The 25245-nt window shown below is 53.1% G+C and overlaps 2 protein-coding genes and 1 long non-coding RNA gene across 6 annotated transcripts in view; 1 reads left to right on the forward strand and 2 right to left on the reverse strand.

Moving 5' to 3' along the window:
* The first annotated feature begins 6 nt into the window (after positions 1-6).
* HK3 (hexokinase 3) lies at positions 7-24039 on the forward strand. Of its 4 annotated transcripts, XM_063724517.1 has the most exons (20): positions 7-247; positions 883-5604; positions 8681-8802; positions 13373-13535; positions 13732-13886; positions 13982-14101; positions 14193-14288; positions 15146-15245; positions 15326-15509; positions 16026-16181; positions 16325-16558; positions 17147-17442; positions 17555-17691; positions 17771-17890; positions 20774-20869; positions 21039-21138; positions 22779-22962; positions 23063-23218; positions 23375-23608; positions 23693-24039. In XM_063724517.1, exons 3-20 carry the CDS (start codon positions 8707-8709, stop codon positions 23835-23837), a joined length of 2772 nt encoding a protein of 923 aa, XP_063580587.1. In that variant the 5' UTR covers positions 7-247; positions 883-5604; positions 8681-8706; the 3' UTR covers positions 23838-24039. The 4 variants fall into 4 exon arrangements, 3 of the variants coding, with proteins under 3 accessions (XP_063580587.1, XP_002816300.1, XP_063580588.1); XM_002816254.4 differs by having other exon boundaries at positions 7-5604; XR_010140112.1 differs by lacking the exons at positions 23375-23608; positions 23693-24039 and having other exon boundaries at positions 7-5604; positions 22779-23062; positions 23160-23218.
* LOC129059643 (uncharacterized) lies at positions 12969-16490 on the reverse strand. The gene is made up of 2 exons (XR_008525674.1): positions 16054-16490; positions 12969-14912 (listed from the first exon to the last, which is right to left on the reverse strand). It is a non-coding gene; the product is annotated as an uncharacterized LOC129059643 (long non-coding RNA).
* The window catches only part of UNC5A (unc-5 netrin receptor A), a 68945-nt gene continuing 67711 nt past the window's right edge, over positions 24012-25245 (reverse strand). Inside the window, exon 15 of the mRNA XM_024247168.3 lies at positions 24012-25190. Within this exon, the coding sequence (XP_024102936.2) occupies positions 25025-25190 (166 nt within the window). The 3' untranslated portion in view covers positions 24012-25024. The remainder of the gene's footprint in view (positions 25191-25245) is intronic.

Here is a 25245-nt window from a genome sequence, read left to right on the forward strand (position 1 = left end):
TTACTGATCCTTGACATACCGTGTATATATTCACTTAATGTGTACTGCACAATTCCGAACACTGGTTACTCCCTTGACTGTTTCTGACATAATTCTGGGAGGTGCCAGGGGCATTGACTCCCACTATCTATTCTGCTATCCCTGCCATTCAGTGACCTGTCCCTTCATCTTGTACTCATACAGTGGGATTCTCAGCCTGAGCATAGAACATTTGAAGGAAGTGTCCTGCCATTCTTCCCAGGAATGTGTAAGTGAACACTGTGTTATTAGATGCCTATGCAATTATTTTTTCTAAATAGATTAACCAGTGGGGATGCCAGGCATATTCATCTGTTCAAATCAAGATTGGTTCTCTTGATGCCAAAGGTTAGCAGCAACAGGACATGGCTTCTGTTTTGGTAACATTACTAACATAGTGCACATTCCTCACCGTGTTGCCTAGGAGCTTCCAGTGCAGAACAGGGATGTGGTCTGCTCTCGGTTTATGCCATGCGCAGACTCTAAAGATGAGAGGATGTCAATTGGCAGAAGCAGCTACCTGAAGGAGACAACCAAACAAGGATGTGAAGAATGCTAGTTTTGGTCAAAACTGATTTGAAGATGTAATGAAAAACTGGGGGAGGTGGCTGTTGACCAGGAAAGGATCTCGGGACAGGGTAAACAGGCACACTCAAGACTCTCCTAACTTCTGATTTTGTCCAAAGTTATCTTTTCTTTTAACATGAAAATGAGGTATGTGTTAGACTGGGGAGTTAGCAGATAGCTGGGATGGAAGACACAGCACAAACATTAAGGCCTTGTTCCTGCCTAGGTCCCTTCGCACACAACCTTTTGAGTTAGAAGAAGGCAAGGTGGCATTCTCACTGTCTTTTCCTTCCATAGATAATGTCTTGCTGTTGGATGGCACTGACCTGGTGGCTAGCATCACATGAGAAATAGCTGTTATTTTTTGAGCAACTACTACGGTCCAGGCAATGTATGTGGCCTTCATTTAATCCTCATAGCAACCCTATGGGGTGTAGGTATTATCATCTCAATTTCCAGATGAGGAAACAAAGGCTTAGAGGAACAAATAAACCACTTTTTGTCCATGGCAGTGGAACCACAGTGCCCCTACTCTTCATTCCTGAAGAAAATGCTATATTTTGACTCCAGTATTGATTATTTTCCTGTTTTTCTTCTAGTGAAAAGTAGTTTATCAGTTGTGTCCCATAAGCTTAACTCTCGCTTGTTTTCTCTTTCATTAAATGGCAATTTATTGGAGGTAGCGCTCTATAAACAGGGGACAGTGTGTGTTTCTGTTTGCCTGAAGATAAGAAAAGGGAAAGGGTATTTCTGGAAAGTATATTATTTGGCTTAAAATTGAGCAGTTTCCCTAAAACATGAGTCAGCAGCAGGAGGGTATGGATCAGCCAGACCAGGAACCACAGGCTTAATTATTAGCTAATGGGGAGTCAAGGGAAGAACAGCTACCCGCTTCCCCCATCACCTCCCCACAACCGTCTTGTTTGCCCACAGTCTTATCCTCCTCATGCTGTGATCCTGTGAGAGGAGCATTAGTGAAAGAGTGAAGAGACAAAGTAGAAAATGTGTGAGATCAGCCTACATCTGCACCCTGCTTCTGATAAAAGTTAACCTCTCTGAGACCTGGCTTCCTTGTCCATAAAATGGGAAAAAATCATACTAACAGGGTTCTAAGGATTACCATAATGTGGATAAAGCTTTGTTCCAGCACAATGTCGTCACATAGAAGAATGAGTTAGCGGCAACAGTTATTAATGTGATGCTAGTCTATGTGTCACAAATGATGTTGCACTAAGGGGTGGAGGGATGAGGGGCAGGGGTGCAGATGCAAGAGGAGATAGTTTTCAGAGGAGTGTGTACTCAGGAGGGACTACTCGGGCTCCATGAACCATCAGGCTTCCACAGGAAACTTGGGTCCTGGGCATCTAGAGCTCTCCTAGGGCCCCTGGATTTCTTTTACTTCTGAAAGATGAGAAACAGCTGTTCTGCTGATGCTGCCAACTCCCGGAGAGCTGGGAAGCTCCATGGACTTCACAAGCTATTGCCATAAATTGGAAGAGATAGAGGGTGACCTCTCTTTGTTAGGTGCTGTAGTTGTGCTTTTTCATTTAGTCCTTACAGCAGCCCCAGCAGAGGTTGTGCCTCGCCCATTTCCCCCAGGCATTCGCCATTCTGCTGTATACCCACAGAGTCCTGTTGCAAGTACCTGAGATTCTGCCTGAGGACTTCTCTTGGTTTGTGTTGACACAAGCTGAGAATACCAGCGAGTTAGTGCCCCTGGGACAGCTCTCAGCCAGTGGAAGTGGGAGGATAAATACCCCAGCTTCCTCACTCAGTGAGGCACATTCTACCTGTTTCTCAGGGTTCCCTGTGGGAGTGAACCTCTCTAAGCTCCCAGTAACAATTATGTACACTTTGGCTTCTTTCTCTTCCTACCTGGCTTCCAGCTCCTCTTCTGTATTTTCCTGATCAGGACTGGGACTAGGGTGATGAGCCTTTATTGTTGGGTTCGTCTAAGTGCAAGGTTGGCACCCGTATGAACCTGAGAGGGTCGCTTTACATTCTGTACCCTAGGCATATCATTTGCATTGCCCTCATTCTGGCCCTGTCCTGGATCACTTCCCGAATAAAGTTATTTGCATTCAAATTAGGTCTGCCTCTGGGTTTACCTAACCTAAAGCAAATCCTATGAAGACATCAGTCTCCAAGTTTTATACAAGGAAAACCGAGGCTCAGAGGAATAAGAAATTTGTCTAAGGTCATTCAGTTGGTAATGGGATGGGATTTTGAACCCAGGTCTGCCCGACCCCAGAGCTGAAGCTTTCTGTACTATACCACACTACTTCCTACTTCTCATTTCAGTCACAAAACTAATGACTCAAGGGAAATTTCAGGTTTGCATGAGCTCATTTTTGCCTGTGAATCAGGGTAGCTTTGGCCTTAGGTAGTTAGCAGATGGGAATTTGGGGAGAGGAAGGCAGGTAATAAGTGGATGAGAGGGTTGTAGTTGTCAGTGGAAAGATGGACTAGTGGAAAGACTGCTGAAACTATATGCACCAGGAAGACAGAACTTACTTACTTCCTCTCAGTTTCAAAAGCCCTGGACTTTTTTTTTTTTTTTTTGAGACAGTCTTGCTCTGTCACCCAGGGTGGAGTACAGTGGCGTGATCTCGGCTCACTGCAACTTACCCTGCCTCCCAGGTTCAAGCGATTCTCTTGCCTCAGCCTCCCAAGTAGCTGGGATTACAGGTGCACACCACCACGCCCAGCTAATTGTTTAAATTTTTAGTAGAGACGGGGTTTCACCATGTTGGCCAGGCTGATCATGAACTCCTGACCTCAAGTGATCCATCCACCTCGGCTTCCCAAAGTGTTGGGATTACAGGCGTGAGCCACCATGCCTGGCCAGCCCTGGACTATTGAGGTTGTGGGAGGGCTCTTCAATTTAACAGAAATTAATTGATACTTCTCCTTACCAGATACAGAACTGAGGTCTGAGGCTGAACGGGTGAATAAGAACATTCTCTGGGAGCCCATAGTACAATGGGGAAGAAGAACACATAAACGGATGCCTTTAATAAACAGTTATAAATGCAGTGATACAAGAACATCCATCACAATATGGAACCAATAAGCAGACCACACTCAGCTGGGATCGGCCAGGAGGAGCTTTTCAGAGAAGGGCTCCTTATTGTTGATAATTATAATTTAAGGGATGAGGAAAAATGAGGTGAAAAGGTGGGAGAGGCCAAAGGGAGGGTCATTCCAGACAAGTCAGTGCAAACAAAGACACAACAGAAGTAGCTCGATGTGTGTAGGAGAGCTGCAAGGCACACTCACGGTATAAAGGGTGTGGAGCAAATGGGGGGAGCTTATTGAGGATCTCTGTGCCTGGCGTGGGCACTGTGGGTGGTGAGAAGCCTGTGAACAAGCTCAGAGGGAAGGCCTGACCTCCCGGCCCATCGGCAGTGCTCTGGTTGTGCCCACCTCTTCCCCAGCAAACTGCCTTTCCTCATTCCTTAACTCCATCTGTACAGTTGGGAGATTGGCACTAAGGGGCTATGAGGGAAACTTGTGAGGACTTGTCCTTCCCTTTGTTGGTCAGTGGCCATCTGGTGTCTGAAGAGAACCGCTGACAGCTGCAGTTCTCTGCTACAGCCAGGCTGTCCCAGCTGCTCACAGACCTCAAGTTCAGCCATCCTTCTCCCTCCACTGGCCTTGACCCAGACTTTCCCTGGCATTCTGACTAGGGAACCAGGACCCCTGTTCCTGGGGTCTGGACACAGACCTTTCAGAAACACAGATGAAGAGCCCTGGCAATGCTTGTTAGGGGCATATCCTCACCCTGGCTCCAGAAATTGCAGGCTGTCTGCATGAATCACAGCTGGGCCTTTCATATTCAGTTCCACATTTTCCTCTCCCAACTGAACAAAGTTGAGAGGGACTGGGATCCCAGGCTAGGCAGGATGCTGTGTTGTTTGTGACAGCCACTCTACCCTCTGCCACCCCATCCCCCATTTCCCTGCCTTTCACAGCCTATATGCCTGGTTGGTACCCAGTAAACTTCACAGCAGGACTGATGTTTGGCATGTTTCCCGGCCTCTTCATGCCACTACTGATAGAGGAGCCACTATCCCTGGTCTCCATCCTGATGTCATGCGGAGGCCTACTATCCGTGGATAGAGTTACTGCTGACAAGGCAGTCTGAAGCTTTGAACAAAGATGTGTTGCAGGCTGTCTAGCATTCTACATTGGTGCCCCAAGGTTCTGTGCCTTTGAGGAGAAATTTCCACAGAAAAACAGCCTGTTGGCCAATAGCTCCACAGCAGCCTAATACTCCCCTTCTCCTTCCAGTAGAGAAGACCTAAGATGTGAACCTACTCTCCCTGCTGAGCCTACAGACTAAAGGCTAGACTCCACAGTCTGCCTGTCACCTCCTCTCCCACTATGTATCCCCACCTTGGTGTATCCTCTTCAGGCGCCTGGAGCTGCACCTCATTCCTGTGTGTGTGTGATTTGTGGTTGTGTACATGCTCTCCACTTTGTCAAGGACCACTTTTGTCAGCATACTGCTGTTCTTTCTTCAAGGCTCAGCTTCTTCAGCTAGCCCTGCCCACTCGGCAGAGTCAGCCCCTTCCTCTTGTGCTCCCACATTGCCTCTTGCTCAAAAGTACTTACCATAACCTTTCCAGGCTAGGCGCCTCCAGCTCCTTCTAGGGGCGAGCCACCACCTCAAAACTCATTAAATATTTGCAAAATAAACAGCCCTCAGCATTGTAGAGGGAATGGCCCAAAATCTTAGACCCAGTTCAACGCTCCACTTTGCGGTAATCATCTTGCTCAAGTTTTCACCACAGCCTTGCCTAGCCTGGGCTACTCTTAGGGCAGGCTTGGAAGGAAGTGCAGCTTCCTGAATTAGCTGATGTTTGGTAAGTGGTGGTGGAGGAAAAGGGTGGGGCTTGAGGATATTATAACTCGGGTCACTTGACCCCTGAGTGTTGCTCTTGGTCATTGGGGTGCCTCATATTGCCAGACAAGAGCTCAGACCTGAGGAGAGTGACCAGCTTCTGTGTGTCCCAGGTAAGCGCTTCGGTCTAATTACTGCCTGCTCCTTCTGCAGCTGTCTTGTCCTCATCCCTCCTGTTTGGCTCACACCAGCGGAAGTGGACACTGGAAAGATTAAGCCAGCTGGTTCTCTTTCTTTGTTTTTGAGATGGGGTGTCTCTGTCTGTCACCCAGACTGGAGTGCAGTGGCACAATGAGGGCTCACTCCTCGACCTCCTGGGTTCAAGTGATCCTCCCACCTCAGCCTCCGGAGTAGCTGAGACTACAGGCGCACACCACTACACCCAGCTAATTTTTGTTATTTTTTTGTAGCGATGGCGTTTTGCCATGTTGCCCAGGCTAGTCTCACATTCCTGGGCTCAAGCAGTCTGCCTGCCTCAGCCTCCCAAAGTGCTGGGATTACAGGTGCAAGCCACCACACCCAGCCTGCCAGCTGGTTCTTGATGGCAGCTCCCAACATCAGCAGAGGTCCCTGGGGTACTTTTCAGGAGGAAAACTCACTTTGTGTAGCCCATTCAGCTAAGGGAAGCCAGGGGGCCCTTAGTCAAACAGACCCTGGGCTCTGGGGATACGGCAGTGAAGGAGACATGTCCCTCCCCACAGGGAATCTCAGTTGGAAGAGACAGAGCTGAATACATTTACCTAGCATATAAATATTAGGGCTACTTGGGGATTACTTCACAGATTCTGTCATGTAAAAATGCTGAATAAATATTGAATGGATGAGGGAATGAATGAGTGAGTGAATGAATAAATGAACTAGCTGGGCCTTGAGAAGGCCATGTGTGTAGCTCTTAGTCCTTTTCAAAGGTAATTGCCCCAGTTACCTCATTTTATCCTTGAAATAGACCTGTAGCATAGAAAAAGAATTCCACACCCCTATTTGACAGATTTGGAAACTCAGCATAGGTATGTATGGTTTGGGGAGATTGATCAGAAGCTGATGTGTTGCTTTATTAAATAAAAAACTACCCACTCCCCTTGCTTCCAATTTTAGAAAGGCACATTAGCACATACCTATACCAGACCCTGTGCCGGCCATGAGTGCAGAGGTGATCAAGTTGGTTGGGGTAAGGAGGTGAAGAAACTAGAAGCAGAGGTATCAGTTAGGAGGCTGTTGTAATAATCAGGCCGGAGGATGGTCTGGTGCAGTGGCTGTGGGAATGGGGAGAAGGGGACGCACAGGAGAGCTCTTAGAGAGCCTGAGATCCAATTGCAGAGAGGAGGTGCGGGTCAGGGATGCGCGCAGGCAACCTGAACGGCCATGTGAGTGAGCACACTTCGATGTCTCCAGTCAAGGTGGAGAACAGAAGAGCTTTGTGGGGGTAAGGTGATGGAAAAATGAGTGTGGCTTTGTTGAATTTGAGGAGCTTCTCCACCATCCAGATAGTGATGTCTAACAGACCACTGGGATTTAGGATTTGGCCGAGGCCAAAGGTAGATTTGGGAGCCCTGACACAGCTATTAATGAAACCTTGGGAATGGGTGAGATAAAGGGAGTGTAGAGGGAGGGAATGACCAGAAACTTGGGAACCCCATTGTCTGAAGGAAGAGAAATTACTGATGAAGACTATGAGAGACTCAGGAAGGAGACCTAGGAGAGACTGGCTGTGAAAGCCAAGGACGGGGAATTCTGTAGCAAAGAGAATGACTAGTGGCTTTGCATGCCTGAGAGGGCAGCACAGGTGGGGACTGAGGAAAAGGCTTGGGATTGGGTAGTTAGGAGGTCACGAGTGACCACGTGGAGGGTAAATTAGTGAGCGTAATGGGAGTAGGTGAGGAGGGGAGTGTAGGGGTGGGAAGGTACTATATGTCCAGAAGTTCTGCTGTTGCAAGGAAGGGAGGTAAAGTGACTCAGTGGACAGATGTCTCTTCCCATATTGGGCCCTCTGCTGTGTTTCCCTTTTCCCCCACCCCTAAAGAGCACCTGACTCACTGAGGGCTCCCTTGGGACTATGCAAACAGCAATACCACCTCCAGCTCGGATGAGCGAAGTATCTGACATTTCTACAGTTCCTTACAGTGTGCAAAGGACCACTAACTCCTTTAATCCTCACAAGAACTGAGCTTTTCATGTTATAAGAGGAAATGGAGAATCATAGAGTTTCAGTTCAGATTCAGCTACATAAATCTGAATGCACATCTGAGCAAGTTCCTTTGCTCTGGTGATCTCATTTGCCCCACACAGCCCTTTGATACATGTTGGTCCCATTTCACAGACGAAAAGCCTCGAGGTTGAGATGGGGTGCAGCTGCCTTGTGGAGAGCAGGGTTCCCACCTCTGAGTACAGGGCTCTTTCTGCTCTGCATCACTTCACTGTTAAAACCCACCTGATGTTTATGTTGCACATTATATTTCATAAAGCATTTCCCCAGGTGTTATTCTATTTAGTGCTCACAACAACCTTGTGAGGGTAGATATTATTTCCTCCTGTTTTATGGATGGAAGCTGAAATTCAAAGAAGTCATAAATGACGTCCAAGGTCAGGTCATTAGTGGAACCCCTTTCTGAAGCACAGACCCACGCCTGTCCATGACCCCTGTTGCCTTCAGGATGAAATTCATGTGCCTTAGCCTGGCACAACGGCTGTCCCTTGTCCAGCCTGCCTGCTTCTCTGGCAGGTCTTTGGTTCCTTCTTTGCTCCAAGCCTCTAGCATGTCCCTGACCCCCCAACCACAGCAGCATGTCCATCTATTACAGGTGGCCATCTTGCTCACTGCCTGTGCTAATCACACTGTGATTGTTGATGAGACTATGAGGTCCGTGAGGGCAGGGCCTAGGTCTGCTTCATCTGTACCACAACGTCCAGCATAGCAGGCATCAGGAACTGGTGAATGTCAATGAATGACAGAATTAACAAATGGCATTTGGACTGAAATCAGCCTTTCCAGTGCTCTCTCATTAGACATGCTTGTGAAAAACAAGGGCCTTCTGGTTGACTGCTACAGGATCTTTGATGGTTGGAGGTTCTGAATTCTTCTCCCAGCTTCCTTCCTGGTCCCCTTGAGAAGGAAGGAAGTTGGTCTGGGTTACAGACTCCTAGGGCCTATAGAGTAAATGGTTGACCCAGGTTGTCCCTTTTCTCCCATAGGTGGCCACCTTCCACTGTGGAAGCTCATGGACTCCATTGGGTCTTCAGGGTTGCGGCAGGGGGAAGAAGCCCTGAGTTGCCCTGAGGAGGGCTTGCCCGGGCCCTCAGACAGCTCAGAGCTGGTAAGTTCAGCACTGGGTTCCTGTTTCATGCTTGTCCAAGGCTGTCAAGAGCAGTGTGACTGAAGCTGCCATGGGATCCTGGGCTCTCACCCATGCAGCCCCTTTCCACTGAGCTTTTCATATCTGAGCTGGTAACGATCTCCTTTTGTGCTCCAAACAACTGCAAGGTTGGGATGATCATCTTACAGGTGATGAAGAGGGATACAGAGAAGTGATATGACTTGAGTTTAGGACATGACGGGAGCTTGAGCTGAGGTGTTTCAGCTCCAAACATGTCATTTTTGCCACCTTGCCACACAGGTGCCGCTCCTGCCCCAGGTGGGTGACACAGTCTAGAGTGGACTTTCCCAGGGTTATCTGGTCAAAAGCTGTGTTCTTGAGACCTTTCCTTTCCCGCCTTTCCAGTTCCTCCTGCATGTCTCCCTCAACGTAGCCGCTACAATCAGGCACACAGACGATTTTAGTGCCAAACTCATTCCTGAGGCTTGCTCGGAAGTGAGTTTCTTCTTTTTCTGTCGTCTTGACCAAGATTTAGAAGCTGTCTCATACCACACCCTTGAGCAGGAAATTCTTGTGTAAGCCATTTCGTATCTCTTAGTCTCTGTTTCCTCATCAGTAAAATGGAGAAAAATAAAATCGAATACTCCCCACCCCCTGAAGGCTAATGGAGATAAAGGACTTGCCTGTGGCCGGGCGCGGTGGCACACGCCTGTAATCCCAGCACTTTGGGAGGCCGAGGCAGGTGGATCACCTGAGGTCAAAAGTTCGAGACCAGTCTGGTCAACATGGTGAAACCCCATCTCTACTAAAAATACGAAATTAGCTAGGCATGGTGGCGCATGCCTGTAATCCCAGCTACTTGGGAGGCTGAGGCAGGAGAATCGCTTGAACCTGGGAGGCAGAGGTTGCAGTGAGCCAAAATTGTGGCACTGCACTCCAGCCTGGGCAACAAGAGCAAAACTCCATCTCAAAAAAAAAAAAAAAAAAAAGTCCTGGTGCAGTGGCTCACGCCTGTAATCCCAGCACTTTGGGAGGCCGAGGTGGGCAGACTACAAGGTCAGGAGATCAAGACCATCCTGGCTAACAGGCCGAGGTGGGCAGACTACAAGGTCAGGAGATCAAGACCATCCTGGCTAACACGGTGAGACCCTATCTGTACTAAAAAATACAAAAAATTAGCTGGATGTGGTGGCAGGTGCCTGTAGCCCCAGCCACTCGGGAGGCTGAGGCAGGAGAATAGTGTGAAGCTGGGAGGCGGAGCTTGCAGTGAGCCAAGATCGCACCACTGCACTCCAGCCTGGGCGACAGAGCAAGACTCTGTCAAAAAAAAAAAAAAAAAAAAAAAGACTTGCATAGTAGAGGAGGTGCCCACTAAAGGGTTCTTGAGTCATTCTCTGCAGTTTCTTTAGTTTTCTGGCATGTTCTGACATCCACTTGACTAGGCTTGTTGCCCAGATTGTGGGGGCGTTACCCCTCGCTGAATTTCATGCTCCCACTTACCCCTTGTCCAACCTGTACCCCAGACCCTGCTGCAGACAGTTCTTCTGTGCCCAACCCACAGCCGTGACTCAGGAGTGACAGCGGTGGCTGGGCCACAGTGCCTGCCCAGCCAGGACTGGCTCTAGGGCCTGCTGTCATCTCCTCCCTCACTTCTTGCCCCTCCCTGATGACACTCCTGTGCAGGCCCACATCTGCCCTGCTGGCTCCATCACATACACCAGCGGTTGAAAGAATTCCCTTTGGCTTTGGGGGACTTCACAGGGACACCACATTTCCCATGGTCCTGGACCCCCAACTCAGCACCACAGGCCTTACCCTGTGCTCCCCTTGCCATGACCTTAGGTTGAAAAAAGGTTAGTTAACCACGTGTGGCCAATTCCCAGTCCCATCTCAGAGGCCCTTCCCCACCCCTTCCACCAGGCTTCTCTTTGTCATCAGAGAGGGTATGGAGTCAGGCTTTCCAGGCCGGGTGTGCTTTGTGCTCTGAGGACAGGGAATCCGTGTTCCACTGAGCATCTCCTATGTGTGACACTGTTCCTCCACTTCAGGTTTGCTGTCTTCTCAGTCCTCATGGCATCTCTGAGAAGTGGGTACTATTGTTCCTGCTAGATGGAGGGGTCACTTGCTCAGAGAGGTGAGGTGATGGGCCCAGGCCAGCAACACAGCAAGTTGGTGACAAGAGCCAGTGTTGAAACCACATTGGACTTCACACGCTAATGCCTTTCTCCTTGCTCTTCTGTCTGAGGTCTCTCCCCGCTCTTCCTGGGGTGTTGCGGGTGGCTCCAATAGCTTCTCCTGGCTTGTGTGCACCTCACCAGGATCTGCCAGGGAAGTCCTTCTGTCTTTCTTGCAGTTCTGCTGTCTTCTAGTCTCTCCTCCCGAACATCTCAATGTGCCCAAGAGGAAAAGGAAGAAAAACAATTTGCCCAAGCCATTGACTTCTCCATGACTCTACTGTTTTCATGAAGCAATACTAAAACGCCCCTCCCATCCCAACGGCACTGGGCACTTCCACATACATTACAGCCTTTAATTCTTACGCCACCACAACCATCCAATCAACAAATCCTGCTTCCAGCTGGTGCTCCTCGTGGCCCTCAGATGTAGCCTTGAGCAAGACGTAGTCCCTGGCATTGGGGGACTTCCAAGTACTATTATTTTCTCAGTTTTGCACGAAGAGGTGACTGAGGCTCAGAGAGAGGTGTGACTTTCCCGGGACCGCAGAGCCAGAAAAAGGGAGTGCGAGGACTCAGGTGTAAGTTTTCTCAAGCCGGATCGTCTGGGGTTTCTTTCCAGCAACTTTCATCAGCCTTGAGTTCTTTTCAAGAGAACTTTCTAGGTTTTATAAAGCTCCACATTGATGTAGAAACATCTCTGCAGTCAGATAGATATGGGTTCAAATTCTCCCTTTCCCCTTCACAGCTGCTTGGCCATGCAGATGACTTGCCCTCTCGGAGTCTCCGTTTCCATGTTTCTAACAATTGGGTGGCTGGGGCTCAGAGGGGCAAGGCTGAGACCCCACCTGTCCTGCAGCTCTTTGACTTTGCTGCCCACTGCCTGAGTTCCTGGATGCACAGCCTGTGAGCAAACAGGGTCTGCAGCTTGGCTTCAGCTTCTCTTTCCCTTGTCACCAGATAGACCTGTTCAGGGTGAGATAGAGTGGGCATGGCACCCCTAGCATGCATGGCTGCTGGAAGCATGTGCTGTAAGGCAAACGTGTAAGTGGACATCTGGCATCCCAGTTAGGATGATTTGCCTTCTTAGGGATCTGTTTCCCATTCTCTTCCTAAAGCAAGAGGTGGGACTGAGTTGTCCTTATCTCCCTCAGCTGGCAGCCTCTCCTCCCAGCCTCTCCTCCCTGGAGCAGCCTTATTATCCAGGTGCCTGAGTTGTTAGTTCAAAGATAAGTGTCCAGTTTGGGGCAATAGGTCATTGAAATGGAACTCCTGTGTGACAGGAAGTGGGGGCTTTGTAAAGTCTGAGCCTGAGGAGGATGGAGTTGCTGGGCTGTGACCCTTCAATGAATCCAGGGAGGCTGTTGGGGCTTCTTTGAAGGATGGGTGAGAGAGTCGTCTGGGGGAGGGTATTTGCTCACAGGGATGAGGTCCCTGGGGCTCTTAAGCTACTGGGCTTCTGGTAGAGTGACAGCCTGGGGTGTCCTGGCTTCTGCCTTCCCTGCCTTCTCACCTGCCCCTTCAGACTCCGATCCACTCCCAGATCAGTCTTCTCCAAATCCATCCCCTCGCTCTTCCCCTGGATCTTCGAATGGCTTGTTCCCTTCCTTCATTTAGGTCACCTCCTCAGGGAAACCCTCTTGGACTCATATCTAAAAATACCTCTTTCTACCCTGGTCACTCTCTAATTTCTTATCCTGCCTCCCTACCTTTAATAGCCACCATCACTACTGGAACCAGATTGTATGTTCACATGCTTAATTTCTGTTTCCCACCCTGGAATCTAAGGCATTTGTTGCTTCTTGGGTGGTTATGTGTGTGCGGTGCTTAGAATAGCGCTGGGTGTGTACTGAGGGCTGGAGCAATGTTTTGGGAAGGATGACCGACTGAAAAAAGGACCATCCTCTGCAGTGTGGTCTCCAAATGCTCTCGTGCTGGGCTTTTTCAGGCTTCAGAGTCTGAGAGTGGGTTAAGAGAGAGAAACACTTGAAGTTTGTTCGTGCATTTGTTTATTCTCTTGTTCGTTCAACAACGACTCACTGAGAGACTCTTGCTGTGGGTCCTGGGGAGCCAGAGAGCAATCATTCGTGGTATGGCAGGAAGAAGGTCTTGCCAAACCCTGAATTCAAAGAAGAAGAGGGGTAGGGTAGAGGATGTAAGGAGTTGAGAAGGAGCCGTGAGGTAATGGGGCAGGAGGAGGAAGAAGGTGGGTTCTTTTTCCAGGACAGAGCCTTCTGAGGATGCCAGAGCTGGGTGCAGGCTGTTGGCAAGAGAGCCAGGGTGTATGAAGAGCCGAGGAGTGGGCTGGGCAGGGCAGGCCTCTGCCTTGGTTGGAGTTGGGGAGTCTGGCTAGCCCAGCAGTGCTCCTTCCCAGATGTTGACCTGTTTCTCCCCAGGTGCAGGAGTGCCTGCAGCAGTTCAAGGTGACAAGGGCACAGCTACAGCAGATCCAAGCCAGCCTCTTGGGTTCCATGGAGCAGGCACTGAGGGGACAGGCCAGCCCTGCCCCTGCGGTCCGGATGCTGCCTACATACGTGGGGTCCACCCCACATGGCACTGGTGGGTAGCGTAGATTGAGATGCGTGGCCAGGCCTGGAAGAGGGTACTGATCTAGGGGAGGGAAACGTTCCTTATTCCTGTCCCCCATCTCTATGGCCCCTTGACCAGACTTTGCAGGCCTTAGGAATTTGGGAAGTGGGCAGAGGGCTCTGGTCTTGCCAGCTACATGCCTTTCTGTGACCTGCTTGCCCTCCAGAGCAAGGAGACTTTGTGGTGCTGGAGCTGGGGGCCACAGGGGCCTCACTGCGTGTTTTGTGGGTGACTCTAACTGGCATTGAGGGGCATAGGGTGGAGCCCAGAAGCCAGGAGTTTGTGATCCCCCAAGAGGTGATGCTGGGTGCTGGCCAGCAGGTAAGCACTCACTGCCCAGCCTCTGGGGTCTGGGGGCTTGGCTGGGCAGCTGGGGCTCAGATGGGCAAGGCTGAGTCCCCCCACTTCTCCTGCAGCTCTTTGACTTTGCTGCCCACTGCCTGTCTGAGTTCCTGGATGCACAGCCTGTGAACAAACAGGGTCTGCAGCTTGGCTTCAGCTTCTCTTTCCCTTGTCACCAGACGGGCTTGGACAGGGTGAGGTGGAGTGGACATGGGACGCTAGGTGGAGGGTGGCTGCAGCCCCATGAAGGCCATCAGTGGAGTAACCCAGCTTCTCTACCTCCAGAGCACCCTCATTTCCTGGACCAAAGGTTTTAGGTGCAGTGGTGTGGAAGGCCAGGATGTGGTCCAGCTGCTGAGAGATGCCATTCGGAGGCAGGGGGTGAGTGGAGGGAGGGGTGACAGGAGGGCTGCCCATGTTGGCCTGGGCCTGGCACACATGCGTTGGGCCTGGGCTTCTGGGAGAGTTGCTTTCCTCTTTCCTTCATGTCCTCCATCCAGTTTGACCTCAGGTACATGTTGCTGTCATTCCCATCGTATAGGTTAAAAAACACTGAGGCTAAGAAAGGTCAAATAAACGTTCAGGACCCAGGGCAAACAAACATGAATAGACTTTGACCTCCTCATCAAGGTTTTCACAGTCTAGAGGGGGAAGCATTCTAATAAAAGATTGTCTGTGTCAAGGAGGAGTGCGTGGACAACTCTGGGAGCACTGGCTCTTTGATCAGGGACTTGAAGGAGGAGTTTGCCTCCCTTCAAGTCAGGCTGGGGCTGGGGCGGAAGATCTAGTCTCAGAGAAGGCCACACACAAGAGTCTGGATGCTGGAGAAAGGCTGATCCGTCTGGGCTAACCTCTTGTGGCGAGAAGCTAGTGCTGGGAGGAACAGGCTTGGGGAGCCAGGCAGGATGACAGTGAGGCTGGCAAGGCACAGCGTTCAAGGAGGTGCTCAGTCTCAGGAAACTCATCCTGGTCCTGGGAGATGCTGAGGGTGGACGTCACTGTGACCTGGGGGCCCAAGTTGGGGGTTAGGGAGGAGCTGAGGGTGGGATTGGAGGAAAAGCTCCTATAAGGTGGGAGCCCACAGCATCTATGGCACAAATGTGTATGGCATGCAGACATGTGTTTCATGGACTCTTATGTATCTCCTTCAAAGCCAGGGCCCCAGCCCTGCCCATTCCCTGGATTCCCTCCTCTGGCCACTCAGGCCAGCCTTGACCTCTGCCCTCTTCATCATCCAGGCCTACAACATCGACGTGGTTGCTGTGGTGAACGACACAGTGGGCACCATGATGGGCTGTGAGCCGGGGGTCAGGCCGTGTGAGGTTGGGCTAGTTGTAGGTGAGCCACAGACCATTTGTGATGATGGGTGGAGGGTGTGCTGCCTTGCGAGCTGGCCCTGACAGGGTTGTCTCTGCCAGACACCGGCACCAACGCGTGTTACATGGAGGAGGCACGGCACGTGGCAGTGCTAGACGAAGACCGGGGCCGCGTCTGTGTCAGTGTCGAGTGGGGCTCCTTCAGCGATGATGGGGCACTGGGACCAGTGCTGACCACCTTCGACCACACCCTGGACCATGAGTCCCTGAATCCTGGGGCTCAGAGGTGACCTGGCAGGGGGCCCTGACCTTTGGTTCCAGGCCCTATCTATGACTGCTCTGCTTCCAACCCCTTCTGTCCCTGTTCTCAGGCCCTTAGGCCCCTCCCTGTCACTCTGAGGGTCTCCAGGGAGCAACCTGGGGGCCCTGACCAGGTTCAAAGAAGGAAGGGCCCAAAGTTCTAGAACCCAGAATTGTCAACCCTTGATCTTCCCTATGCCTGACTCTGGCCTGCCCTGACAGGTTGGGGGTTGAGGGCTGGAAGTGGCTGAGCAAACTGCTCTCTGTCTTCCTTTGGGTCCTTCTTCTTCTCCAGGAAGCTTCTGAATGTAACCTATGTCAGAGGGGGCAGTGGGGTCTGGGCATACACCCACCTGTCCTCTGGGAGGCCATTCGTTGCTTCTGGAGTCTCCAGTTTGGGAGCCCCAAAGAAAGGAATCCTTCTTTGGGAACTCTTGGAGGTAGGGCCAGGTGGACTGAGGGCTTAGAAAAGGCTTCCTCCAGCTACCCTTCCCACCTGCAGGTTTGAGAAGATGATCGGAGGCCTGTACCTGGGTGAGCTGGTGCGGCTGGTGCTGGCTCACTTGGCCCAGTGTGGGGTCCTCTTTGGTGGCTGCACCTCCCCTGCCCTGCTGAGCCAAGGCAGCATCCTCCTGGAACACGTGGCTGAGATGGAGGAGTGAGTGGGGGAGATGGTGGCTTAGTGGGGGATTCTTGGCTTGGGGGAAGGGGAGGATACTCTGTCCCCAAGGTAGCCATGGGGCTTTAGTGGGATGGGGAGCTTCTGGGCTGAGCCCCAAACCACTTCCCTTTCCCCTCCAGCCCCTCTGCTGGGGCAGCCCGTGTCCATGCTGTCCTGCAGGACTTGGGCCTGAGCCCTAGGGCTTCGGATGTTGAGCTTGTGCAGCACGTGTGTGCGGCCGTGTGCACGCGGGCTGCCCAGCTCTGTGCTGCTGCTCTGGCCGCTGTTCTCTCCTGCCTCCAGCACAGCCGGGAGCAACAAACACTCCAGGTTGCTGTGGCCACCGGAGGCCGAGTGTGTGAGCGGCACCCCAGGTATTGTGGAAACGTGATCCGCGTGATTAGGTGGCATGAACACGTGTGTGTGATACACACCCAGAGGGCCCTCTGGGATCACATGTGCAAGCCAGTGGACACGAAGGGCACTTAGGCAGAGGGAGGGCCAGACTGAGCTATGGGAGGCCAGAAGACATCCAAGGAGAGAAAGAATGCTTCCCTTTGTGTGTTCAAGGGTGGAGGCCATGGCGACACAGGGGCATATGGTTGGGGCACAGAACAGATTTAGAATTGAAGTGATAGGGGAGGCTGGGTATGGTGGTGCACGCCTGTAATCTCAACACTTTGGGAGGCTGAGGTGGGAGGATCATTTGAGCCTGGGAGTTTGAGGTTACAGTAAGCCATGATCACTCCGCGGCACTCTAGCTTGGGTGACAGAGCAAGACTCGATATCTAAAAAAATTAAAAAAAAAAAAGTGATGGGGTCTTGGGCTTCAGGAGGCCCTAGGGGTCCGGGGCCAAGCTGGGCACACCTGTATGTATCTGGGGGTCCAGGGCCAAGCCATGCACACCTGTGTGTGTCTGGGGGTCCAGGGCCAAGCCGGGCGCACCTGTATGTATCTGTAGGTTCTGCAGCATCCTACAGGGGACAGTGATGCTCCTGGCCCCAGAATGCGATGTCTCCTTCATCCCCTCTGCGGATGGTGGTGGCCGGGGAGTGGCGATGGTGACTGCCGTGGCTGCCCGTCTGGCTGCCCACCGGCGCCTGCTGGAGGAGACCCTGGCCCCGTTCCGGTTGAACCACGATCAACTGGCAGCGGTTCAGGCACAGATGCGGAAGGCCATGGCCAAGGGGCTCCGAGGGGAGGCCTCCTCCCTTCGCATGCTGCCCACTTTCGTCCGGGCCACGCCTGATGGCAGCGGTAAGGACCTGGCCTGAGTGTGGGACCGAAACATGGGCTCCTGGGGGTCCCAGTGTGTGCTGGGGCTGGAGCCACAAGCCCTATCCTGGCACTGAGGGTCTCTGCCCCACAGAGCGAGGGGATTTCCTGGCCCTGGACCTTGGGGGCACGAACTTCCGTGTCCTCCTGGTACGTGTGACCACAGGTGTGCAGATCACCAGCCAGATCTACTCCATTCCCGAGAGTGTGGCCCAGGGCTCTGGTCAGCAGGTACCCACAGCCTGAACCTTGATGTCAGAGGTCGGGAAGGGCTGAGCAGTGCCTACCCCTGACCTGTCCTGCCCCACAGCTCTTTGACCACATCGTGGACTGCATCGTGGACTTCCAGCAGAAGCAGGGCCTGAGTGGGCAGAGCCTCCCACTGGGTTTTACCTTCTCCTTCCCATGTAGGCAGCTTGGCCTGGACCAGGTGAGGGAGGGCCAAGAGAAGTGATTTCCAAGGGCCTCCTGCCCCCACATACCCTTTATGGAGTGGGCAGGAGGCAGGGGAAAAGGCTGGGTGGTGGGGGGGCTGGGGTTGGTGGTGGTGGCAGCACTGCTGGGCTGGGCTTGCACACAGCCTCAGTTTCCCCAGACAGGGTAGGCCCAGGGTTAGGGTCTGAAGCATTTGGGAGCAGGTCAGGCCTAGACTGGGGCTGATCAGAGGACAGATCGTCCATTTTAGCTATAGCGCTGGTGTATAGGCCTCGGGGTCCTGTGGGAACCAGCATTTGTTCCTGTCTCTAGCAGGGGCTTGAGGTTGCTTGGGGTTTTTTTGGCCTCTCTCCTCCTCCTTTCTTTGTTTGTTTCCTTCTCAGTGCCTGGCTCAGTGTTGGGTGCATGACTAGGGTGGCAGAGTACCAGGCACAGGCTGAGACACACATCCCTACTCAGCACACACTTTAGCTTGTTCTTACACAAGGATGAGGGACTTCTCAGTGTGCACACCGGAAGCCTGTCATGGAAACAATACCTCCTGGGCCTCTGGTCCAAACTCCCAGGAATCTCCCTCTCAACATACCCAACTTCTGCTTGAAAGCCTCTTGCCAAGGAGCTCACTGCCCCTGAAGGCAACAGTTGCATTCTTAGACAACTATGATCAATGAGAAGCTTCATCTCACCTACTCCAACCAGCCTCCATGTGATTTTCACCCCCTGCTCCTGCTCTGACCTCTCTCTGATATGCAACTCATATTTTTGTTTTTTTGTTTTTGAGATAAAGTCTCACTCTGTCGCCCAGGTTGGAGTGCAACGGCATGATCTTGGCTCACTCACTGCAGCCTCCACCTCCTGTGTTCAAGCAATCCTCCTGCCTCAGCCTCCCAAGTAGCTGGGACTACAGGCACATGCCAACACGCCCGGCTAATTTTTAGTAGAGACAGGGTTTCACCATGTTGGCCAGGCTGATCTAGAAATCCTGATCTCAAGTGATCCACTCACCTCAGCCTCTCAAAGTTTTGGGATTACACGCGTGAGCCACCACACTCCACCTGATATGCAACTCTGTACTCTGCTTTCTTTTACACGGTGGTCCTTTGGATGGTGCAGTGGGCCAGTCTTGCTGCTTGGCTGCTCTGCTCCAGGCTAAGCCTGCTCAGTCCTTTTGATTATTCTTTGTAAGCTGTGAGAAGCAGGTGAGACTCCGTGTGCAAATCGGGGGGCGGGGTGGGGGCAAGAAATATAGTCTTATTAATTTTCTGTAACTGAACTTAATTTCTGTGCTGAAGGCTGGGTGCAGTGGCTCACGCCTGTAATCCCAGCACTTTGGGAGGCTGAGACGGGTGGATCACGAGGTCAGGAGTTCAAGACCAGCCTGGCCAAGATGCTGAAACCCCATCTCTACTAAAAATACAAAAATTAGCCGGGCGTGGTGGTGTGTGCCTGTAATTCTAGCTATTTGGGAGGCTAAGGCAGGAGAATCACTTGAACCTGGGAGGCAGAGGTTGCAGTGAGCTGAGATTGTGCCATTGCATTCCAGCCTGGGCGACAGAGCAAGACTCTATCTTAAAAAAAAAAAAAAGTTGGGCCCACATTCTTTTCAGGGGTGAAAACTTAACCAGTGTGGGGATTGCCTTCCCCAGGAGCCCCTTTGGCTCTGCAGCAGCCTTTGCTGTGCAGAATTTGCAGGGATGTGGGGACTCAGGGAGGTGCCCCGGGTCCTGCTCTCTGGGCACTTGCCTCTGCCACTTCCTCTCTTGAGTCTCGACACCTTCCTGGGCATTACCTGGGGAAGGAGGGCAGAGGCCTCCTCTGTTCTCAGATTTCTCAGATCCCTTCTGAACAGGGATTCAGCCCAGTGGGGAGGGCATAGGACACCTGTCTCAGGAAGCCATCAGCAACCTGGGTCTGACTTCCCCCTTTGCCTCCCCTTCCCCACTCTAGGGAGAGCGGCCCACACAGGGGCTATTACTCATCATCTGGTCTCTCTCAAACTGGTTCTTTCTCTCATTCTATCACATTTTCTGCTTTCTGTTTTTGAGACAATGAGCCTAGGACAATAAAAAAAGGGATAAAAGGACATATTATTGGAGGAAAATGTTGCTTACTATTTCTAAAATCTTCTGCCCCAAAGATTTCCTGACCTACCCTCCATGCTCCTCCTCTGAGCAAAGCAGTAATTTTCTCCCAACAGATGTAGACTAATTCCTGCTCCCCCGCCCCCTCCCTCAGAGGACGCACACTAAGAAAACAGCATCCCTTTCCAGGTAAAGTCGAGCCCCGTGTCACTAAGTTTAAGTCCCTTTTCTCACAATCCAGGCACTCAGCCTTCATGCTGCCCAGGGGCCTGGGTTCTGGCTTTTCCATTCCTCCTGCCCCTGTATTTGGAACACACGAGTGACTCGCCCATTGACATGGCTGTATCCCTGAAGCTGAGAATTCCTTCCTCTCGAGTAACTTGGAGTTCTTTCTGAAACGGTGGGATCTGCTGTCATCTGGGCCTCTGAGCCTTCTCTGTCCTCCTCGTCTCACACACAGCACTCACTTTACCAGCTCTGTTCATTCCTAACCCAATTACAAAGGGCCATTCCTTCTGGGCAAACGTCTTAAAATGGCCAGACCCTCTGACCGTCTGGAACTGATAATGGAAAATGTAGGTTAGATGGTTATTAATAGGTTTTTGCACACCGAAAGCCTCCTGGGGAGTAGGGAGCGGGCAGAGGGCAAGGCCTTCAACCGTACAGCAAAGTAGGCAAGGAATTGTGCTTGGGGAGGGTGGAAATCCTAGGCTTGTGATGGATGCAGGTTTTGCAGAGGCAGAGTGAGCCTGAAGGGGCCTCCAGCTTCCTGCCACTTCCTCTCGGTCTCACCCCAGGGCATCCTCCTGAACTGGACCAAGGGTTTCAACGCATCAGACTGCGAGGGCCGAGATGTCGTGAGTCTGTTGCGGGAAGCCATCACACGCAGACAGGTAGGAGCCTGTTCTAGGGGTGCTTTGGGGCTGTGGCAGGCCTTGAGGGGAGCAAAGAGTCTCCTGCTTTCTGAGGGGGGAGCCCTCTGCGGCAGAGACCTCTGGGTCCAGTGCTGGTTGCTGTGACGACCGTGTTGCCCAGCAACTAGCAGCATCCTTTTGTGTGCAGGCAGTGGAGCTGAATGTGGTTGCCATTGTCAATGACACGGTGGGGACCATGATGTCCTGTGGCTATGAGGACCCCCGTTGCGAGATAGGCCTCATTGTCGGTGAGGAGGGCCCTGCCCTTTCATGCCCCTACTGCTTGGCAATTTGCTGCCTTCTGTTGATTCCTCTGGTTGGATGTTTCCTTGGCGTTGGGGATGTGGGATTGCTCTGGTCTGACCCAATAGGTCTCTGGAACAATCTCTTGGGCTGGCAGTCTGGAGCTTGGGTGTTTAGTCCAGCTCAGTGACTGACTCGTGGTCATTTAAGCTCTCTGAACTTCAGTTTGCCCATCTGATAAATGAATCTGAGCTTTGGAGTTGTACAGATTTGGGTAGAAATACTAGCTGTGTGTTTCCACCTGTATGACTTTGGGCAAGTCACCAGAGCCTCAGTTTCCTCATCTCTAAGATGGAGATAAGAATCACAATGCCTGTCTCAAGGCATCATGAGGATGAAATGGGAGGGGACAAAATATAGCATGGTCCCTGGCTCATGGTACACACCTGGTGTTTGGAGCTGGGTGGAGGCAGGGGACCAATGAGCAATGAGGGTCCTTCAGACAGTCCAAGATTCCATCCTTATTAAGCACCTACCCTGTGTCCACAGGGGACTGGACAGGGGAATAGGGAGACACATAAAACAAGAGGCAATTTCTGCCTTCTCAGAACTGACCACTCAGCAAGAGTTAAGCCCAGAACAACACGTGGCGGTCAGAGAGTGACTTGATTCTACACGTGGGCAGCAGCGAGGCCAAGATCAGGAAGGAGTGGGTCTCAGGATGAGTGGAACTTGAAAGCCCTGAAAGAAAGGATTTGGCTCTGTTGGGGAGGAGGGATCCCACGGCTCCTGGGGCATTGGTCTCTCAACATGAGGCATGTGGCAGCCTCTCTTGAGGGGGAGGTTTTTGAACCCAGGACCTGGCATGGTTAGGCACTTGGGAGAGGCATGCCCAGGTTGCTGTGTGCATAAACAGCTGGACAGAGGAACTCCAGGTGGGGCCAGCAAGGAGCCCACCTGCCTGGAGCTGAAACTGTGTCAGAGAAAGGAAGGAGACGCCCTCATCCAGGGTGCGCCCTCTGCCTGGAATGCCTTTTCCTTTCTGTGCTTCTTGGGTTCAGTCACTTCCTCTCTGTTGCTTTCCTGACCCTGTTGGCAGAGACTCACCCCATGGTCTGGGCTCCCACGATGCTCTCCTTGGTGCTTCCACAGGGGCACAGAGGCTCCATCAGAGCTAGCTATTCATTGCCTGACCTCTGGCCAGACTGTGGGGCTCCTCGTCTCTGATTTCTCTGTGTCCCCTGCTCTTGGCTCAGCACCTCTTAGTTGGATTAAGGGCCTGGCAGGCCAGTCCAGGGAGCTTCGGCCTCTCAACTGCAGAGAGCTAGGGGCGAGGGCGGGGGATGTCACATGTCTCCCAGGGGAATGACAGGACAGCTGGGCATTGTAGGAGCACTTGGTGGTGGCATGGTGAATGCACTGATGGTGATGTTGGTGGGAAAGGTAGTGAAGGTACCCAGGGCTTGGAGCTAGCAAGGTCTGCACGAGGAATGTCGGGAAGGAAGGAGGACCAGGACTAGGGACAGGCTGTGAGCATGAGAGGTAGAGAGAGTGAGCCCGAATGTTGCCATCTCGGTATGGGAAGTGCTCAGAGGGTCCTTGTCTACATCGGTAAGTAGCTTCCACATTGCTGGCCTCTCTGCAGGAACCGGCACCAACGCCTGCTACATGGAGGAGCTCCGGAATGTGGCGGGCGTGCCTGGGGACTCAGGCCGCATGTGCATCAACATGGAGTGGGGCGCCTTTGGGGACGATGGCTCTCTGGCCATGCTCAGCACCCGCTTTGATGCAAGTGTGGACCAGGCGTCCATCAACCCCGGCAAGCAGAGGTGTGGGCTGGGCCCAGGCAGTGGTGGCTGGCTGTGACCGGTGCTGCGGATGGTGGCCGGTGGGGCCTTCTGCCCTGAGTGCACACACATGTTCATGCAGGTTTGAAAAGATGATCAGCGGCATGTACCTGGGGGAGATCGTCCGCCACATCCTTTTATATTTAACCAGTCTTGGTGTTCTCTTCCGGGGCCAGCAGACCCAGCGCCTTCAGACCAGGGACATCTTCAAGACCAAGTTCCTTTCTGAGATCGAAAGGTGCCTGAGGCCTACATTGCCTCCCCCACTTCAGGGGGTCTTTCTGTCCACTGTGGGGGATTGCTGGCCACGGGTGGTGACGAGGTCCGCTCTGGAGGATGAAGTGGGAGAAGTCACTACCCACCTCCCTGTGCTCTCTTCCTTCCTGGTCCCCAGTGACAGCCTGGCCCTGCGGCAGGTCCGAGCCATCCTAGAGGATCTGGGGCTACCCCTGACCTCAGATGATGCCCTGATGGTGCTAGAGGTGTGCCAGGCCGTGTCCCAGCGGGCTGCCCAGCTCTGTGGGGCAGGTGTAGCTGCCGTGGTGGAGAAGATCCGGGAGAACCGGGGCGTGGAAGAGCTGGCAGTGTCTGTGGGGGTGGATGGAACACTCTACAAGCTGCACCCGCAGTGAGTCTGGGTGTGCGGGCTGGGGAGGGAGGTGTGGCCAGGTGGGGCTGGTGGCCTGGGCTCACCTCAGCCCTCCTCTCACAGCTTCTCCAGCTTGGTGGCGGCCACGGTGCGGGAGCTGGCCCCTCACTGTGTGGTCACGTTCCTGCAGTCAGAGGATGGGTCCGGCAAAGGTGCAGCCCTGGTCACTGCTGTTGCCTGCCGCCTTGCGCAGTTGACTCGTGTCTGAGGAAATCTCCAGGCTGAGGAGGTCTCCGCCACAGCCTTGCTGGACCCGGGTTGGGGTCTGCCTGTTTCCCAGACAGGCCCAGCCACTGAGGACTCCTGGGACATCCCATGTGTGACCCCTCTGCGGCCATTTGGCCTTGCTTCCTGGCTTTCCCCGAGAGAAGTAGCACTCCGGTTAGCAATATATATATATAATTTATTTACATTCACGTCCGATAAAATCCCTATGCGCCCCGGCGGCCGGGCAAGGCTGTGTACATAAGGCCAAGTGTAAGTGCGTGAATGCACTTAAGACAAAGTCAGGACACGAGCTTCACATGACAGGCCCCGCGTGGGGCACCAGCCAGCCCTGGGGACGGGCACGCCACGCCACACACACTCGCCACTGTACAGCCCGGGACTCCCATTGCATATTCACAGGCCCCGCTGGGCAGGGCACCTCGAGGCTGGGGGAGGGGCAGGGGCAGGGAGGAACCGTGGGGTGTCCCTGGGTGGGTGGAGAGGGCAGCATGTGAGAGGCAAATGTGCACCAACACTGGGCGTGAGACGTGAGCAGCCTCAGGTGTACAGCATGAGATGTGTGTGGTGGGGGGTGTCTGCATGACCCGGGATGGGGGGGTGTGTGAGATGAGCACACGAGGCATGCGTGGCACGTGCTCGTGTGGTGGTCATGTGCCTGAATCCAGGGGCTACCCCCTGTCCGGCTGTGGCCCTCGGTCCTGCAGGCTTGGAGCAGGGCCCCTCAGACGTGCCCCTACCCAGCAGGCACAGAAATGTTTGCATAAGGTCCAGCTCAGGCAGGAGCTCCGGGGCCCTGGCCCAGGCCCAGTGTGTGCGTGCATGGCCGTGTGTATGCGGGGCCCCTGGAGAGGGACGGGAGGAGAGGTAGCATCACACGCACATACACACACACAGATGGGCTGGGCCTGGCCCAGGCTCCAGGCACTGTCCATCCTGGGCCCTGGGGCCGAGTGTGAGCAGGTGGCAGTGCCAGCCTGGCTAGGCAGGCCATGGAGAGGTGGGAGTTTGGGCAGGGTCTGAAGGACCAGCATTAAGGGACAGCTTCGGCTGGGAGGGGGCCTGTCCGAGCAGCTCTCCCCGGTGTGGGGAAGGGCCCCTGTCCGGCTTCTGCCTGTCCTTGGTGGGTGCCAAAGCTGGTGAGAGTATAGGTGTTGGGCCTGGCCGGCCTCAGCACTCGGCCTCCGACACTGTGAAGAGGCCAGCGTCTGGCTGGCCCAGTCCAGCCACTGCTGCAGCCAGCTGGCTGAGGTTGCCGTTGGGGAAGTGCCGCGCCTCCCACAGGTTGAGGATCATGGCTGTGGGGCTGGGCTTGGAGGCAAAGAAGCTGAGATGGCTGTGGAGGGGAGGGGGGCCGTCAGCAGCCTGGCCTGGCCCCAGCCGACACTTCC

This window comes from Pongo abelii, chromosome 4, assembly GCF_028885655.2.
Source record: "Pongo abelii isolate AG06213 chromosome 4, NHGRI_mPonAbe1-v2.0_pri, whole genome shotgun sequence".
Classification (NCBI taxonomy): Eukaryota; Metazoa; Chordata; class Mammalia; order Primates; family Hominidae; genus Pongo; species Pongo abelii.